The sequence below is a fragment of the Carassius carassius genome, chromosome 18, assembly GCF_963082965.1.
Source record: "Carassius carassius chromosome 18, fCarCar2.1, whole genome shotgun sequence".
Taxonomy (NCBI): domain Eukaryota; kingdom Metazoa; phylum Chordata; class Actinopteri; order Cypriniformes; family Cyprinidae; genus Carassius; species Carassius carassius.
This window is the reverse complement of record NC_081772.1, coordinates 17,920,812-17,938,505: the sequence shown is the minus strand read 5'-3', so window position 1 is coordinate 17,938,505 and position 17,694 is coordinate 17,920,812. Positions and strand designations below refer to the sequence as shown.

Below are 17,694 nucleotides of genomic sequence, written 5' to 3'. Positions count from 1 at the left end.
ACACAAAAGGGGAAACTCAGTTTCAGTTTAAATGTCAGTTTCAATGTTACATTTTTTCCGATGCCGTCTGAATATAAAACATCCTTCATTCAGAGTAACGTTAGGCTCTGTACTTTTTTCGGTTCTTTCGGGGGGTTTCCTCACAGTGAGGGATGGGGTGAAGAGTTCACTGACTGTTTTAGTCAGATCGTTACAATTTAGCATTTGTTACACTGCCATCTGCAGTACATTTGACGGGCTGCTAATTTCCAGGTTAGCACTAGTGGATCCAGCATGACTGTCTCTTTAGATTTATGTAAATATCACCGAAACTACAGTGAGTTTCAGAGAGCGGTCTACACAGTGATTAATTTGCTTACCTGTTTGACAAAAAAAAGAGCAACTTAGTCGTCACTTTCCGCTTTGTGTTTGCCGTAACAGTTAACACTTTTTTTGTCTTTGTTGTTCTTTCTGTCTAGGTTTACTACCTAATTATGTTTATTCGACCGTACATGTAGCTATTGACTCTCTTCTTATAAACAAACTACAATTAATTTTCTTGTTTTTTTAACGTCGACTCTCATCCATCGCAACAGATTCACCAAAAAGGCGGCAACTGAGGATCCTCTCAGACGTAAACACCGCGGGTCACGTCTTTCAATATGGAGAAAGAATTCTATTCAAATACAAATATGGACATTTTTCTTCTGATGTGGGTGGACATCATTAAGTCTTTTTACAAAAACATGATGTGTAAATGTTAAATTAAATTAACACCAAAATACTGAATGCACCTTGACCTTGACTATGATTCACTGTTTCGAAGCGTTTTAAACACCACACTGGTGACACCTGCTGGTCGAAGTAGTGTAAAGCAACAAGATACAACTGAAACGTTTTCAATAAAATTAGCACAATCAATACATAATACCATTAATACTCATTAATGCCTACCTGATAGCACTACGGAGACGTCTATTTAACGTCTGCATTTACATCTGCAAGACATTGTTGGTTCATTTGCAATACATCTATAGGGCATTACCTATCAGATGTCAAATAGAAGTTTTATCTTTAAGATGTTTATGGTTTAGAATGTATGTAAAACTGACATTTTAAAGACGTTTATCAGTTATCAAGGTTTTTATTTTTTTTTCAAAGATTTCATAGGTTCTGCTCTCCACTGCCACTACCAAAAGCAATATTCTGAGATCCAAATGGGTAGGCCTTTGTAATGGCAATGATGTGTGCAAAATATGGAAAAACCCCATGTAAAAACATAACTCTGAGTCATGCATGGAGCAGGGGTTGCTTTTTAGCAGAAGAGCAACACAACAACAATGAATGCAAATCCCCTATTTCAGCCAGCCAGAGATCTGTAATCGGGGCAACGTTCATTTCATCAGCAGGGATAAGCACACAAGGGAAAAACTATGAATAGCAAGAAAATGGTTGTTATTCTGAAACACCTCTGCCAGAGCACTGACTTCAATCCAATCGGGAAATCTGTAATAAGACCTGATGAATACCCACAGATGTTCTCAACCTGTTTTGGCAGAGGTAGAGCAAATATTCCCTGGAGAATGTGCAAGTAAATCACAAACAGAACCAAGTAAAGAAACAGTGTCTCTTATTTTCAGAAGACTTACATTTTAATATTTAATGCTATTAAAGAAAGGAATTCAATGTGGTCAAACATTAATAGTTAAATGTATATGATACCTATAAAGTCCATCTTATGTTTACCTGTTTGGTTTTCAAAACTAAGGGGGTTGGTTTATTTTTATTATTATTTTTTATTATTATAAATTTTTTTTTACAGAACTCTTATATAACTATTTTTGTTAAATAAGCAAACATATTTAATGTCCCTAATTGGTAAATTGTGTCACTTTTGATGCTGCCATGAGATTAAAGTATGGTCCATCCAATAAATGAAATTCAGTCATCCTTTACTCACCCTCATGTCATTCCAAATGACTTTCTTCGTTGGAAGACAAAATAAGACATTTGGAAGAATGTTGATAACTAAATGGTTTGCGCTTTCCTTTTACATTTGTATGGACACAAAATACAATGTAAGCCAATGGGTACCAAAACTGTTATCAAAATCCTTCAAAACTTCTTGTTTTGTCTTCCACACAAGAAAGAAAGTCATACATGTTTTGACTTTCTACAAGAGGATGAGTAATTGATGACAGGGTTTTAATTTTTGCGTAACTATTTGAGTCCCTGCATTTCAAATTCTTTTTTCACTTCAGAACAAGTGGACTGAGTTTCAATGTTTTCTCTCTCTGTCTCTTTTTTATATATTTTTTTTCTTTTTCTTTTGTACATGAAAGATAAAGGATTTAGTCACAGTATTTTACAACAAAAAACCCTCTGAACCTTGAAAATGCCACAGGTAATCCAGTGAACCCACACTGGCTGTCCAATGCATTCCTCTCTACTGCCCTACACCATGATGCACAGCCAGGTTCTTTTGTTCCAGAGGTTTGTAAACACATCCAGAGAATTCACTCTGTGTGGCATCCACTGTCCCAGGCTATATGTGGAATTTGTGATGCTTCCAAAAGAAGAATATGTAAAAGGAGAAGCAAATTGTTGTAAGATAATTTTTCATGACATGTTTGTATATAGTTTATATAGTTATATCTGTTTTGTATATGCTGAAATACTAAAACAATGCACATTTTAATCACAAAAAATTAATAATTATAGGAAAGAAATGTTTTAATTAGATAAAAGAAAAAAATGGCTCAAGCCAAAACACTGCAATTATCTATAATCTAATAAATTTGTGATTTTACTCAATATATCAAGACAAATATGATGGGGACATATTCATCCATAACAGTAATGACCAAATCAGCATATCTGCCTTTATCTATAAAACCTTTCGAAAGTAATGTTATTTTCAACAAAAAGACACCTTTCCTAATCAGCAAGTAAAGTGGGATAACAACTGTTCAATATGATTGATAGCAAAATTTGACAAATGAAATAGAATCCAGTGAGGCGCAGGGGCCAATCAAAACATCCATTTAGAACAGGGGGCGGGGCTAGTTTATAGCTGATTTAAGATTGGAAGTCACGAGGTCTTATGTGCTCATTGTGGTTTAGCATACGAGCAGAAGCGTGCGAGAGGTGAGTGGAACTTCGCGAGAACATACTGGCCTATCCATCAGGGAGTTCTTCTGAATAATGTTCTTTTTAAGTCACATTTGATAAATATATTCGGACTGTGGCTTGAGGAGACACTGCGTGTTAGGTTTCTGTTAATGCTTCTATATGTTAGCTAACTTAGCTGACTAGCTTTTATACGTCAGTCCTGTTAGTTCCCAACGGCATTATTATGCTTCGTTGTATAGTTTTGCTAAGTAATGTTGTTTTATTTTAGGTCCCCTGAGGGCGTCGTGAGCTTTCTGTCCAGGGTTAATCACTCTGCTCCGCAAGGTGTAACCCAGTCCGACCCCTAACCAGCGTTTCAAACTAAACCGACCACTGAAACCAGTAGTTCACCTCTTCCCAGGGCGACCAGCGGTGTGTTTATGTCTTTGTTTTGCGAAAACGGTGAGTACCTGGACGACAGGAGCTACGGATGGGAAAGGTACGTTGATCTCTGTGATTTTCTACTGTATTTTTGTGTCTCGTGTGTGTGCTCCTATACTCTCGCGATAGTTGGCTCGGTTAATCGGATGTAGGAGTTCGCGTCTGTCTTATGTGTTGCATGTTGCACCGAATAAAATGGCGTCCTCCCATGTTGTGACGCACTCTGCAGCATGGGCTTGATCAACAGAGCTCTGTTTGGGGTTTCATCCCATCAGCATGCAAGTAAAAGCTGCTCCCGAATGCCTGGGTCTGACTATACCATTGTTTTCTATACTTAATAGCAAGTTGATTCAATGTTGAGTTGTGTGCAAACAGCACATTGACGTGCAGACCCCAATATCACAATGACAGGTGGTCCTAGTAGATAACTAGCCAGGCATATTGAGAATGGGTGCACCACACCTCGATTTATATGTCTGCTATGATTGATACTAGGTTGGAAATGATGCCATACTCTGTGTTCTGCCCTTAATCCTCATTCCTCATGTCCTTTTTGCAGTGCTATAGTGCAGTTGCCGGAACCTGTTTGGGGGGATCTTAGTCAACGATCCCGAAGCCTGGAGCCTCAGTGGCTGTGCCCTTTTCATGTCAGAGACAAAGTACTTTTGCAGTCGTTTATGTCATCCCCTCCTCTTCAAACAGAAGATACTAATAATTACCAATTCAAAATCTTCTCGTCTTGCTGATAAACCATACGGGAAGCCAAAATGTCTGTCAATGTCAATCGCAGCGTGTCAGACCAGTTCTACCGCTATAAAATGCCCCGAATCATTGCTAAGGTGGGTGTTTAACCTCTATGGCTGGGGGTTAATATTTATTTCTTGTTAATGAATGTTAATATAGATTAAATATATATAAGAGGGTGGTATATATGTAAATGTATGAATATCTACCATTAACCACCTATATATGTAAAAAAAAAAAAAAAAAAAAAATTACAGATGCAACCTAAACCATGTTTGTTTTTCACAGGTGGAAGGCAAGGGGAATGGAATAAAGACCGTAATAGTCAACATGGTTGATGTTGCCAAGGCTCTTAATAGGCCTCCGACATGTGAGCAATGCTTTTAAAAGCTACGTCGCTTCAGTTTTCTTAAATATGGATTTTCCCATTTGACATGCTGTAACCTCTGTTTAGATCCCACCAAATTCTTTGGTTGTGAGTTGGGAGCCCAAACCCAGTTTGATGCCAAGAATGACCGCTACATTGTCAATGGATCTCATGAGGCAAACAAACTGCAAGACATGCTAGATGGATTCATTCGCAAGTTTGTGCTGTGTCCTGAGTGTGACAATCCTGAAACTGATTTGGTAAATGCATCCTCCATTTCCATTTTGCCATATACACTTGCATAGAAAGATCATGGTTGAAGTGAGACTACTGATGAACCGGTGCATGTTGAACTGGGTGCCCTTTATATTTGAATGCATGCATGTAGCTTCTATGTGTTAAGATTTTGCAGGTGTACAGAGGAAATAAGCTGTGTCATTAACTAACTGTATACAAGCCACCTTCAGTTTCATTGTTACATTCAGTCTCTCGTTTTCAGTTTCCAAAACCAATCAGCCAGTGGCAGGAGGGTCTTATCATAATGGGATTGTTAACCCAAAAATTAAAGTTCTGTCATTTACTCATGTCATTCCAAACCCACAAGACATTCATTCAAATACCACACGCATGTATCTGTCAGATCACCTGACCGCAAGCTGGATCAAACTATGCTTATGAGTTTGATGGAAGTGCTTAATATATAGCATGTCTCATGTAAAGGACCGCTCACTCTGTGTCCTTGCTATTTTCAATTTGCACTTACAACTTAAAACTACTGTTGACAAACTGTATTTACTTATCCTAAATAATTTTAGAAAATGCCTTATAAAGTCTATATACCTCCCAGCCCTATTTATGGAACATCATATATGGAGGATCACATATGAGAAACAGAAGCTCAAACATACCTGATTGATCCACGAGAACCAATGAGGTTTGTTCTTGCGTCACACAAGTATGGTTGAGCATGGACTTTCAGTGGAAGGACAGAAGTTTTATTAATGTTTTGTTTCGAGAGATGAAAAGCCTTGGTCTTTACCCCTGCTGATTTTCCTCTGCAATGCAGTACTGAGGACTTCCTGAGATTTTTGCATGGTCTCAGCTGGCCTGGTTTCTGTTTCATGCTGCAGTCAGCCTTATATCCTCTCTGTAGGGTCATAGGACATACTGTAACACACAGGCCTGTAGCTGTATACAGGGCAAAGGATACATTTTTTAAGCAACAAAATTATTTCTGCAGGTTTCAAGTACACAAAGCTTCACAGATTTGCAGCTGGATTTATTGTTGCACCACCTGTTTATAGTTTAAAACGGTGACTTCAAATGTTCTCCTCACTGTAGCATGTTAATCCCAAGAAGCAGACCATTGGAAACTCCTGCAAGGCTTGTGGTTACCGAGGCATGTTGGACACCAGACACAAACTCTGCACCTTCATTCTCAAAAATCCACCAGGTAATTGAATTACTTTTATTGTAATTTCATTACTTTCGCCTTAAAATAAAACTAAAGGATGGCCTGGGTCATTCGTTAACCACAATCTATTTTAGGCTTAGTGTGTGATTGTAAGCAGTTTGTATCTCTTGTAATGGTGGTTAAGAACTCAGATTTTCTGACCCGTGTCATGTTGATTTGATGTTCATGAACCCTCCTGTCCTGTTGGGGCAGAGACTGACAGTGGATCTGTGAAAAAAGAAAAGGAAAAGAAGAATCGAAAGAAGGACAAAGAGAATGGCTCGAGTGGTGGAGAGGCTGGAAACCACGATGACATCGATGCCCCAGATGCTGTGGTGAGTGCTGCTTTTAGATCATCTCCTGAAAAACCACTTTCAGACCAGACAGCGTAAGAGATGAGAAATACTGGTGTTGATGTGATCTAATGATAGGATGATGATGATGATGGAGACTGGGCTGAGGAGACCACAGAGGAGGCCCAGCGTCGCAGGATGGAGGAGATCAGCGAGCATGCCAAGGGTCTCACGCTCACTGAGGACTTGGAAAAATCACTGGAGGAGAGGGTCAACATATTTTACAACTTTGTGAAGGTGTTCGTCCTAATATTATACTGAAAATTTGGGGAAAATTGCTCTAGACCGTTCTTATTCAGCACTGTTCTGTGTTTCTGCTCTTCAGGAAAAGAGGGACAGTGGCGCGATTGACTCTGCAGATAAAGAGATCTTGGCTGAGGCTGAAAGGCTGGATGTGAAGGCCATGGGTCCTCTGATCCTGAGCGAGCTGCTCTTTGATGAGAGCATCCGTGAACAGATCAAGAAGTACAAGCGTCACTTCCTCAGGGTATGTGCTCAGCCTCATTTTAAAATAGTGATTCTAAACCTTTTTGATTGAAGGACTACTGTTTCAGTAGGACGACAATATTTGAATCAAAGTTTTAACGGCTGAATGTATTTTCATGGTTCCCAATCTGTTTGCCCAATGAGTTCACATTGCTTTTTTCAGTCATTTGGAACTTACAATTTAATGTATTAAAAAAATTCTAAAAAAAATATTTTGTATTATGAAAATGGTATCCATAATTCACATTCAACTTTTCCAGAAATGGAAATCATACTCCTAAAATTAGGCTATATCATCCATGTTTCCCAAGATAAACCGGTTTGCTGGGGGTGTGAATTGAAATGTATCTATTTTATTTATTTTTTTGTTTAGCCTATATCAGTGCTTATTTCCTTATTTTAAATCATTGAGGCCCCTTGATTTAGAGTGTGACTTGAAACTGTAACTCTGACAGCTTGAATGCTTCTGGTTTTTTAATTTTAATTTTTTTTCTTGGTTCTTCAAACCTCTTAGACTTTAAAATATTTACTTGAAGTACCCAGAGATTTTGTTAATATTTCAGTCATTTAACAAATTCATGCTATGATTTTATTATAGTAGTAGTATGATTTGAACCCTTTTGGTCTTCACACAGTCTTCCTGTGTGTACAAACCTTATTCCTTTTAGTTAAACCGCACAAATGGTGCTTTTACAAATAAAACTGTCATACTGGCTTTTTTATGCACTATATTAAGTGTAAGAAGTTTACATTGTCTGCCCACAGTTCTGCCACAACAATAAGAAAGCCCAGAAATATCTTCTGGGTGGCTTTGAGTGCCTGGTGAAGCTGCATCAGACTCAGCTCTTACCCAGAGTCCCCATTATACTCAAAGACCTGTATGATGCAGATATGCTGGAGGAAGATGTCATACTCGCATGGGCTGAAAAGGTAACCTGCCAACACACAGCCTCTAGACTTAACCTTCTAGAATCTGATGAAACTATGTAGGTCAAAGCCAAAAAAAAATCTTATGATCCAGGTAGTTTGGATGCATGAATCCAATTCTGATCTCTAGCAGGTCTCTGAATAAACATAGGTGGAAGGATGATGTGGTCAGTTACCTGTTGCTAGACAACCCTTGTTATTTTAGCCTGAGTTGTAATATGGTAACGTCTGGAGAGCCCAGGGTCTGATGGCAGCAAGCATACTTGACTAGTCTTGTGTTCTCGAGTTTAGGCTTGTTTGTGATGTTTCTGCTATAGGTTTCTAAGAAGTACGTCTCCAAAGAGTTGGCTAAAGAGATTCATGCCAAGGCAGAGCCCTTTGTTAAATGGCTCAAGGAGGCAGAGGAGGAGAGTGAGGGCAGCGAGGAAGAGGAAGATGAGGATGACAATGTTGAGGTAAAAAGCTGCATTATTACATTATCATGTTTCATAACCAGGATTTCTTGATTTATAGTAAGATCAAAGTAAATCAAGTAGTTGTTAGATCCTTGATAAGCATTGCAAGAAAGCACAGAATTTACTTTTATCTTTTTCTCTAGGTGGTGTATTCCTCATCTGCCCGGGAGTTGAAAATGGAGACCACAAAACCCGTGAAGTCAGACCACGAGGAGGAGGACATTGATATTGATGCCATTTAAAGATGAAACCAAAAATCTTCAGTTGCCTCTTCACATACTGCTCAGCTTCTTTTTGTCAGACGCATGCCTTTCACCTCCTTTGGCCTTTTCTTCAGCTCTACGCCTGGGTTAGCGCTCTGCTCAAAGCTTCTTATTTTAGTCTTTTCCTCACCAGGTCTATTGATGAATTGTTGCTGTTGTTTGTATGCATGAGTTTCTTAGATTATAGAGCATAAATTTACACAAGTTCCCCTTGTATTTTTGCAACTAATAAAGATTTGCCTGTGAATTCCACCTTTTGTCTGTGTTGTTGATTTTGACACTGTTAATATTATAAAGGGTGTTCAAAAGTTTGAGTCTATACTTCTATAATAGTACAAATCAGCATCTTATGATTCCTGAAGGATCATGTGACACTGAAGTAATGATGCTGAAAATTCAGCTTTGCATCACAAGAATAAATTACATTTTAAACTATATTAATATAGAAGTAATTTTAAATTTCACAATTTTTTTTTTTTTTTTACAGTATTTTTAATCAAATAAATGCAGACTTGGTGACCATAAGAGACTTTGTTCAAAAACATTTTTTTTAAATCTTACCGACACTACTTTCCTTTAATGATCGTTGCTGTGGGAGAAATGGGATATGACCACTAATAAGAATTACACTAGGTAGATATCAAGCACTCAGAAGTTTTCCAAATCAGGCATTTATTAACCTTTTAATGTAGCACACATTTAAAGTAATGTTTTAGTTATGGGACTCTTGACAGGTCAAAATCCGACATAAAATCCAGAATATGTAATAAATATCCAGTAAATCATAGAAATACTCCACACAAAACACAACAGTCTCTGCACACGTCCATATAGAACGTCATAATTTCCTTCTTAATAACAGAAACGATCCTAACATTCTGCAAGCAGCTAACTACTACTACTTTAGCAACATTAATATCAAAGATCATAATTATTTTTCTTTAAGTCTTTGCACCAGTAGAAGACCGATCACAGTGTTTTGCCCCACACAGGGCTTTTTGTTAAATGCTATTTTCAAAAGTACAAAATATATCAACAGAGGACTTATACTATTTCTACTTGATGTCAATTTTTGGCACCCACACCCTTTTTGTATAAATTTTGGATGGCATTACATTGTGCAAAACGCAGATAAGCTAAAACATCCCACTAGTCTAATATTCATCTGTCTATCCTGATTAGCTTACATTGATCTTAGTGCAACATGGAGGTAGTTTGACAACTACCAGCTTCTTTTCATTAACACTTATTAACATTAAACTGCCAACTTAAACAACTGCATTTAACTAATTGACAAACAAAACTGTGATGGATATGAGAATAACAAGTTCAAAAAGTGACTGCTACTAACCTCTCTTAATTTTTTTTGTTCAGAATGTTAAATATCCTTAACATTCAGTTAAAGGAATAGTCTGGGTGCAACACAAGCTAAAGTCAATAAACAGCATTTGTGGCATAGTGTTAATCAACATAAACAATTATTTTGACTTTCTTAATCATAAAAAGAAAAAAAGAGGTTATAATGACGCAATTACAATGGAAGAAGTAAATGAGACCAAGCTTCCCATTTAATAAATAATGTTAAAATGTGCATTATTTGAGCTTAAATGGGACATTAAAGACCTTATATAATGTTATGAAAGAATTCTATTTAAAATAAATGCTGTTCTTTTGAACTTCCTTTTCATCAAAGAATAGTGAAAAATAAAAGGGATTGTTTTTTTTTGTTTTTTTACAGAAATGTGGAGCTTTTCATATTATAAAATCTTTATTTTATTGTTACAGTTTGCATATTTTGCTTATTTGAGCTGCAATGCTATTTAAATATTTTTTACAGCCATTTTATGGTTTTAGGGATTATACCATTGCATTGTCATGGGAATTTTTTTTAATTAATTTACACAAGTAATTTGTTCACTTTAAAATCATATTTTATGTTAACATTCATATTATTTGCTAATTGTGTCTATGCAACTGAAACAGTGAGCATTTTAATGTTTTATTTTAATAGTATTAAATTATTATTTTAATGTTAATGTTTATGAATTAGTTCAGTTTTCTATTGTAAGTGCCTTTCTGTATCCCAGATTGGTATTTTATGTTTTATTGTAAAGAAAAGGAGGAAATGGAAATACATTTCTGTTATAATTAACATTATGCCACAAATGCAAGCAATTTCAACCTGGAACATTCATTTAAATTCAATTCAAGGTAATGTCAACTCTCTCTTATTAAATTAATGTCAGATTCAAATTGAAAGGAAAAGCATGGGGATGCTAATTTTTTTTTTTTTTTCAAATACTAGATTTTAGAGGACTAGAATAAAGGTCTCACTGACAGTTTCACCAGAAGAGGGCACTATTGGCTTAGTCAGCTATGATTTTGATGATTGCACAACCTTTTTTCCACTGTAGCATCTTTCCCCATATTGCTTTTGGTATATTTGGCTTTGGTATGGTACCGTGGATATTGATCACTTTTGAATTCAAGCAACCATGCTGACTGCTTAAAAAGTGTTATCAGAAATATTTTAGAATGAATTGAGATCTGTGGCACCGGAGAGATAATCAGTGCTACATACTTTGAGAACCTCACATGAGAAAAGTGCCGACAACCCTTGTGTTTGACTCTACAGTAAGGGTTGTGTTATTTCACTATTGGACAGATGCAGTGGCAGTAGCTGCCGCTGTGTCACCTGTTGCACATAGATGAAGAGAAAGCCAATCACGAGGGTAGCGCCGAGGATGGATCCCACGGCCCAGGCGTAGGAAGGCTCTCTGGGCACGGGCGGGACCACTGGCTTTGGGGTTGACGTCTCCACTAAGACATCCTGCACACTTGACAAAGAGCCATTGTTGGGCAAGGGCTTGAGACCAAGAATGCTGCACATGAGAGGATAGAGGTCAACGGAGCGCATGGAGGCTTTGGTGTAGTCGCGGCGGAAAGCGGGACCACGGGCAACAAACACAGGGTGCATGCTGGGAAGGCTGTTGTTATAACCATGGTTTCCCACTGCAAATCAAGCATGTATTCATTAAGCAATTGCAAAGACATATCTTCAAATTAAATTTAATGCCTTTTTAATGCCTTTTAAATGCCATTTAAAAAATTTTTAATGCCATACACGACACATGACTAACCACGGATCTTTTATATATGGATATAATCGTTTTATTTTAAATAGACATGTCGCAAATTATTAATTGCAACCATCCAGTTTGATGATGATGCAATCATGAAATTATATAACGCAGAACTGAATTAGAAATGGCTCAGGAGGCAGCTTAATTAATTGTCAATTTATTTGGAGATATTTCAAAATTAGCAAAAAGAGAATTATTATATTTATAATTTTATCATCACAAAAACAGCTCTTCAATAAGCTCAACTTTTTAAATGCTGGAACTTAATGTATTCATAGTACATACATGTAAGCAAGAGCTATAGAAATTGCACAGTCATTTACTGTGTAATAAGTTCATTAAGGCATGTGCCTTAATTCAGTCGATTTTAGTTCCAACTCTGACTCAACATTTTTCAATTCACAGCACTTTTCCTTGAATCTCCTCCTTAGAGTATTAGATTGTGTTATCATTTCAGCCATGAGCGTTTTCGATTTGTTTTCGGCCTGCTCAGCTAGTTGATCGGCGTCCTTCTGAAGGCTGGCGCACACGACCGTCAACACCCCCTTTTTCTTTTTCAAACAACGCAAAATCCTTCATCATTTTTACCACTAACAGGCTGCAACCATGTCTTGAAATTTTCGTTTTCCAGCCACTTCAGTTGGAATTTGCACTTTCCCATTTTTCCTCAGACCTCGTCCACCGCTGTACAAAATGCCCGCCGCCCTCGTCACTTCCCTATCACGGCAATTTTGCTCCGTCTGAAACCAATTACCAAACTGGTTCCGTGTGTTTATCACACTAACGTACATTTTGCGAAAGCAAATAAAATTATTAATTATGAAGGCTATATTCAAAGAAATTGATATAAAATTCTCTTCAAAACTATACAATAATTTAATGCCTGTAGGAATCAAATGTAATGCTTTTTAATGCATTTTAAGGCCTTAATTTTTGCAAAATCCATTTAAGGACTTTTAATGCTTTTTAATGCCCCGCAGAAACCCTGGATACTGATCAGTAAACACATCAATGACATTAAACAAACAGTTAACCAAAAAAAGAAAAAAATTTATAAAACTACTGAAAATTTACTCACCCTCTGCCATCCAAGACTTAGATAAGTTTGTTTCTTCAACAGAACAGATTTGGAGAAATTCAGCATTACATAACTTTCTCACCAATGGATCCTTTGTAGTGGATGGGTGCCGTCAGAATTAGAGTCTTATAAAAACATTACAATAATACATAACAGAACTCCAACCCATCACTTAAGCAAAAATCTGCGTTTTTGTAACAAACAATACATCATTATGCTTTTTGCTTCACAAGACATTAACTGATGCACTGGGTTGGTGTTGATTACTTGTCGAATCTTGTGATGTTTTTCTCAGCTGTTTGGACTCTCATTCTGATGGCACCCATTCACTGCAGAGGATCCACTGGGGGGCAATTGATGTAATGCTAAATTTCTCCAAATCTGTTACAATAAAGAAATAAACTCTTGGATGGCCGGAGAGTGAATACATTTTCAGCAAATTTTCATTTATGGGTGGACTATTCTTTTAATAGCTTATCGTACTATGTTCTGCTTAAATTATGTGTAAATATTAATACTCACACATAAAAGATGCGTTTCTGTTCTGCATGACCGTCCAGCCCTCTTTGGCCTCAATGATCAGAGGCATGATCCTGACATTGTGTCTGTAGTGGTAATGATCTGGGATCTCCTCCTTTTTATAAACAACCATGTTAGGGTTGGCATTCTTCAACAAACTGTAGACCTCTTCAAGTTTACCTGGGTTAGGAAGAGAATAACACTCAAAAACTATAAAGCATGTGTCACCAATTCTAACATATAACATTAGTAACTGGGTGTTTCTTAAACTATAGGCATATTTTTGCCATTTAAAAAAGGCATATTTTGTTGTATTGTATTCTGTGATGATAAAAAACGGTAAATCTAAATTACTTTCTATACATTTTTGGAATAAAATGACAGACTCATTTATCTTGCTAAAATTAATTTCGTAGCAAGGTTTTATGCATCCTAAATGTATAATAATTTATCTTTTTTTTGACACTTTTTGCATAAAGCAAAGCATTTAAGATTAAACATTTATTAAGCATATTTTGGCGTTTTCACTACAGTATTAATGTGATCTTTATTGAATTTATAGAAAAAGAAGGAAGTGGAAGAAACACCCAATTACAAGACTAGTGTAATAAGCAATAAAAAAAATGATTTATATTCATTCTTACCTTCTTTTGGCAAAATACCAACTACAGGGCTCTTGTCTATCCATGTGTAAAGATCACGGCTGACGTAGGTGTCCAGCTCAATAATCTTATCATGTGATAACTGTGCCATTCCATGATCACTTGTAACAATGAGATTGACTTTGTCATAAAGGCCAGCGGTTTTGAGCTTTTCCCTGAGGAATCCCAACTTCTCATCGATGTCTGCTATGACTACATCCATTAGCGGGCTCTCCGGCCCCAAGTTATGCCCACTCTCATCTGGCTCCTCCCAGTACAAGACACCAAAATTGATGGCCTCCGGCCCTGAGAACCAGTCAATGAGTTTGTTGACTCTGGTCTCAAATTGCATTGACGCATTATATCTCAAGTAATGTGTTGGGAACGTTCCACCAATTGCTACGTCTGATCCAGGCCACATGGCAGCTCCGCTCTTCTGCCCAGCCTTCTGATTGGTGACCCACAATGGCACAGCCTCCTCCCACCACCATGCATCGTACACCTCAGGTCCCTCCATAGAAAAGGAGCGGTTGTGAATGGGGTCATACATTTCGTTAGCAACAATGCCGTGGGTTTCGGCGTGTAATCCTGTCACTAAGGTATAGTGGTTCGGGTAGGTCTTGGTGATGTAGGTGTTTTCCACTTGTTCCACCTGCACACCTTCATCTATCAGGGCACGGAAATTGGGTGTGGGTACTCGATTCACATAGTCCCAGCGGAAGCCATCAAAGGACACCAGTAGCAGCTGGCTTTGCTCGTCCTGCTGTGAGCTTGATGTCTGAAGCAGTACCAATAAGCAACTCAGGAAGCTCTTAATCACTAAGAGGTCTGGCATGATGTAAGATGGTCTACGAAAGGGAGACCAACAAAAAGCAAATTCGTTAGCCATGAATGGGGAAGGAAAGAAAGTTTTGACCACTGACCACATTTAATTTTGTGATTAATGGCAACAGTGTGGCTAAAACCTTATTAGTGGTATTCTGGTGAACATGCAATAAGCAAATTGCAAATAAATTAAGATATGCACATTCATTTCTAATTTAATATAAGCACACTCACATAAAAGTGTATTCCTGTTTCGTCAAGTTTGTAATGTGGTTTTAAAGTCATTCAAATCTAGTTTCTCCAAGTATATATATATATACCAGATTATTATTTATTTAACATTTTAATCAATATATTAAAAAAAACAATTAATGTTTTATCCCAGGGGAATGCAGCTTGAAAAGATCAAAAATAAAAAATAAAAATGTTTTTTAAAGATGGCCACTATAAACAAATAAATAACTAAAATGAAAAATAAATGAAAAAGTTAAATGTGAAAAATATTGTCGATTTATAGTTTAGTACATTTTCACTTTATTTTATTATATTTTATTTTCACTTTATTATTATATATTATATTAACGGTGGTTTACAATAAGTTGCAATGATTTCACACAGGGGAATGCAGCTCTGCAAAAGATTTGACTAGAATAAGAATAAGATCAAATAAAAAGATAATTGTGGTGGGAAAAAACATATTACACAACAATGACTCATCTAAAAAAATAAAAAGTATCCACTTGTATCTGTCTTTAAAAAGACTGCAATCGGTCGCGCATTGTTCTGAATGGCACTGCATGTATAATGGTTATGTAGCTCATGTCATATTCGGTCATGTCAGTTCAGCGCGCCTGCTCAGTTAACAGGTGCATTTCTCCTATACCAAACGTAACAACTAACTGGATACATTTCGCACTATAAATGCTTTGAACGGGTGTCAAACATATCAAAATAATTCAATTGTACAGTGCGTCAGTGAAAATGGAAGATGATGACATCATACACAATGCAGCGCATTTCTGTCCCCGTCACCGAGCTGGCTCGCTTCACTCGTGTCCTTCTTTTGAAAACATCTACAAAACAATCTGTTATGTGTAAAATAATATTCTAGAACATTATCCTCAACTAACCAGTGTGCTTCCCCCCTCAACAGCAGCTGCTGTAAACGAACGGAAAAACGTTATTATAGCTCAAGTTAGCGCACTGCATGATCTATGGCAACGCTTAATGACATTACAGTACATCATGAAACCGTCTCCGATATCAAGCACCTTCACAGTGAAAACATTTGCAATTAAACGAATCTAACCTGTGTGTATGCATGCAAGTGAACGTTCATCTTACCTCCGTGGACGATATTTGGCTCTGCAAAAAAATATACACAGGCTCATGCACAGGAAGTCCCGCCTACTTCTCTGTTACCAAAAATAATCTCATTAGAAGAAAGAAAAGTCATTGGAAACAATCATCAGCGCTAAACGTTAACAACACTATTAATTAGTTTTTTTTATGTAATCGTTTGTTAGTGTGTAGCTATTCATATTTGTTAGGCTAATGGCTACTGAAGTCTAAATGATAGTCGTAAATGCAAATCATCTACTGTCATCCTAAATAATTACTTTTGGTTGTGTACAATTGTATATATTTTATATTATATATATTTGATATAATTTTAATCCCTGATGCACATGTACATCACAGAGATGTCTATTTGCTGTCAGCATTTACATCTGCAAGACATATTTTTAGTGTTTGCTCATCTGCGATACGTCTATGACGTTTCCTATCAGATGTCAAATAGACATTCAGAAGATGCCTTTCAGTTGTTTATGATTTAGAATATAAATAAAACTGACATAATTCTGTTGTTCCATCAGCGCCACCTGCTGTCAGAGAGTGGATCTACAGAGAGCTACATTTACTGTATATTTAAACTGTGTGCAGTTTGTGTCTGGCCAAAACACGGACCAAATGTGCATGTCCTGCAGTAAATTTAGACCAGCTGATGAAAAACAAGCTTATGTGGATTGTACACATTTACACACAATTATTTATAGAGCAGATCAAATTCATATAATTATTTATTTATCAAGTATCTTTTTGACTTAACCATTTTCTTTATTTAAAGGCTGAAATGTGAGGTTTACAATTTTACAAAACTTTTTCAAAGCCTTTTCGTACGTTATGAGATAAACTGTTGTCATCATGTTGCTATTTAAAATCCAGACATCATTGGTAATGTTATTGTTTTAGTGTTTATGCTAATAAAAGTTTATTTTATTCGTTGTTTGTTAATTTTAAGTATAAAACGTGGTGAAATGTTTTATGTGTCATTACTTTTTGAAAAAATCCAGCACATTTTATCAATACCATGATAATACTGATAACCGTGATCATTTTGGTCACTATAATCGTTACGAAAAAAAAATGTATATATATACATATATATATATATGTATGTATATATATATATAGCCTTATATAACCTACTTATGTAAAAAGAATATTGATGCAAGTTTTATTATCAACATTCTCCACCAGAGGTCATACAAACATAATACATAATACATGGTGTGCCAATCAAAAGCCAGTTTAAATATTAACCCTTTATGCATTCCAGAGTCTTGAATCATAAGTATTTGTCAACACACCTGATGATATCATGACAAAATGTGGTATTTTACTTTTCTGGACTTTTTAAAGAAAATTAAATGCACATTACATGCATTCTCTGAAAGTCTATCCGAAGTTCTATAAATAAATATTTAGAATGTTGAAGTAGATGTAAAATAGGCCTTGTCAAATTTTTGAAGTAGCTTATTATGATAATGAATATTTCTTATGTAACTGTTTAACATGATGCAAGAGCACAAGTGTTTTAGAGGAGTGTAAGTTGGCCTCTCCTCGCT

General features: G+C 36.5%; 2 protein-coding genes across 2 annotated transcripts; one reads left to right on the top strand and one right to left on the bottom strand.

The window, feature by feature from the left end:
• The first annotated feature begins 3,041 nt into the window (after positions 1 to 3,041).
• LOC132092594 (eukaryotic translation initiation factor 5-like) lies at positions 3,042 to 8,831 on the top strand. The gene is made up of 12 exons (XM_059498892.1): positions 3,042 to 3,126; positions 3,380 to 3,589; positions 4,091 to 4,370; positions 4,564 to 4,645; positions 4,730 to 4,902; positions 5,984 to 6,095; positions 6,309 to 6,430; positions 6,527 to 6,685; positions 6,774 to 6,935; positions 7,700 to 7,864; positions 8,179 to 8,316; positions 8,460 to 8,831. Exons 3-12 carry the CDS (start codon positions 4,299 to 4,301, stop codon positions 8,556 to 8,558), a joined length of 1,284 nt encoding a protein of 427 aa, XP_059354875.1. The 5' UTR covers positions 3,042 to 3,126; positions 3,380 to 3,589; positions 4,091 to 4,298; the 3' UTR covers positions 8,559 to 8,831.
• Positions 8,832 to 10,474: 1,643 nt separating this feature from the next.
• Positions 10,475 to 16,186, bottom strand: LOC132092592 (ectonucleotide pyrophosphatase/phosphodiesterase family member 5-like). The gene is made up of 4 exons (XM_059498889.1): positions 16,130 to 16,186; positions 13,964 to 14,808; positions 13,323 to 13,499; positions 10,475 to 11,591 (listed from the first exon to the last, which is right to left on the bottom strand). Exons 1-4 carry the CDS (start codon positions 16,174 to 16,176, stop codon positions 11,209 to 11,211), a joined length of 1,452 nt encoding a protein of 483 aa, XP_059354872.1. The 5' UTR covers positions 16,177 to 16,186; the 3' UTR covers positions 10,475 to 11,208.
• Between the last annotated feature and the right edge of the window lie 1,508 nt (positions 16,187 to 17,694).

Coding starts and splice junctions, on each gene's coding strand:
- LOC132092594 (XM_059498892.1), top strand. CDS start 4,299: ATGTCTGTCAATGTCAATCGCAGCGTGTCAGACCAGTTCTACCGCTAT. Junction 4,646..4,729: donor TCTTAATAGGCCTCCGACAT/GTGAGCAATGCT, acceptor ACCTCTGTTTAG/ATCCCACCAAATTCTTTGGT. Junction 6,096..6,308: donor CATTCTCAAAAATCCACCAG/GTAATTGAATTA, acceptor CTGTTGGGGCAG/AGACTGACAGTGGATCTGTG.
- LOC132092592 (XM_059498889.1), bottom strand. CDS start 16,176: ATGAGCCTGTGTATATTTTTTTGCAGAGCCAAATATCGTCCACGGAG. Junction 13,500..13,963: donor TGGTATTTTGCCAAAAGAAG/GTAAGAATGAAT, acceptor TTCCTAACCCAG/GTAAACTTGAAGAGGTCTAC. Junction 11,592..13,322: donor CAGAAACGCATCTTTTATGT/GTGAGTATTAAT, acceptor CTTGATTTGCAG/TGGGAAACCATGGTTATAAC.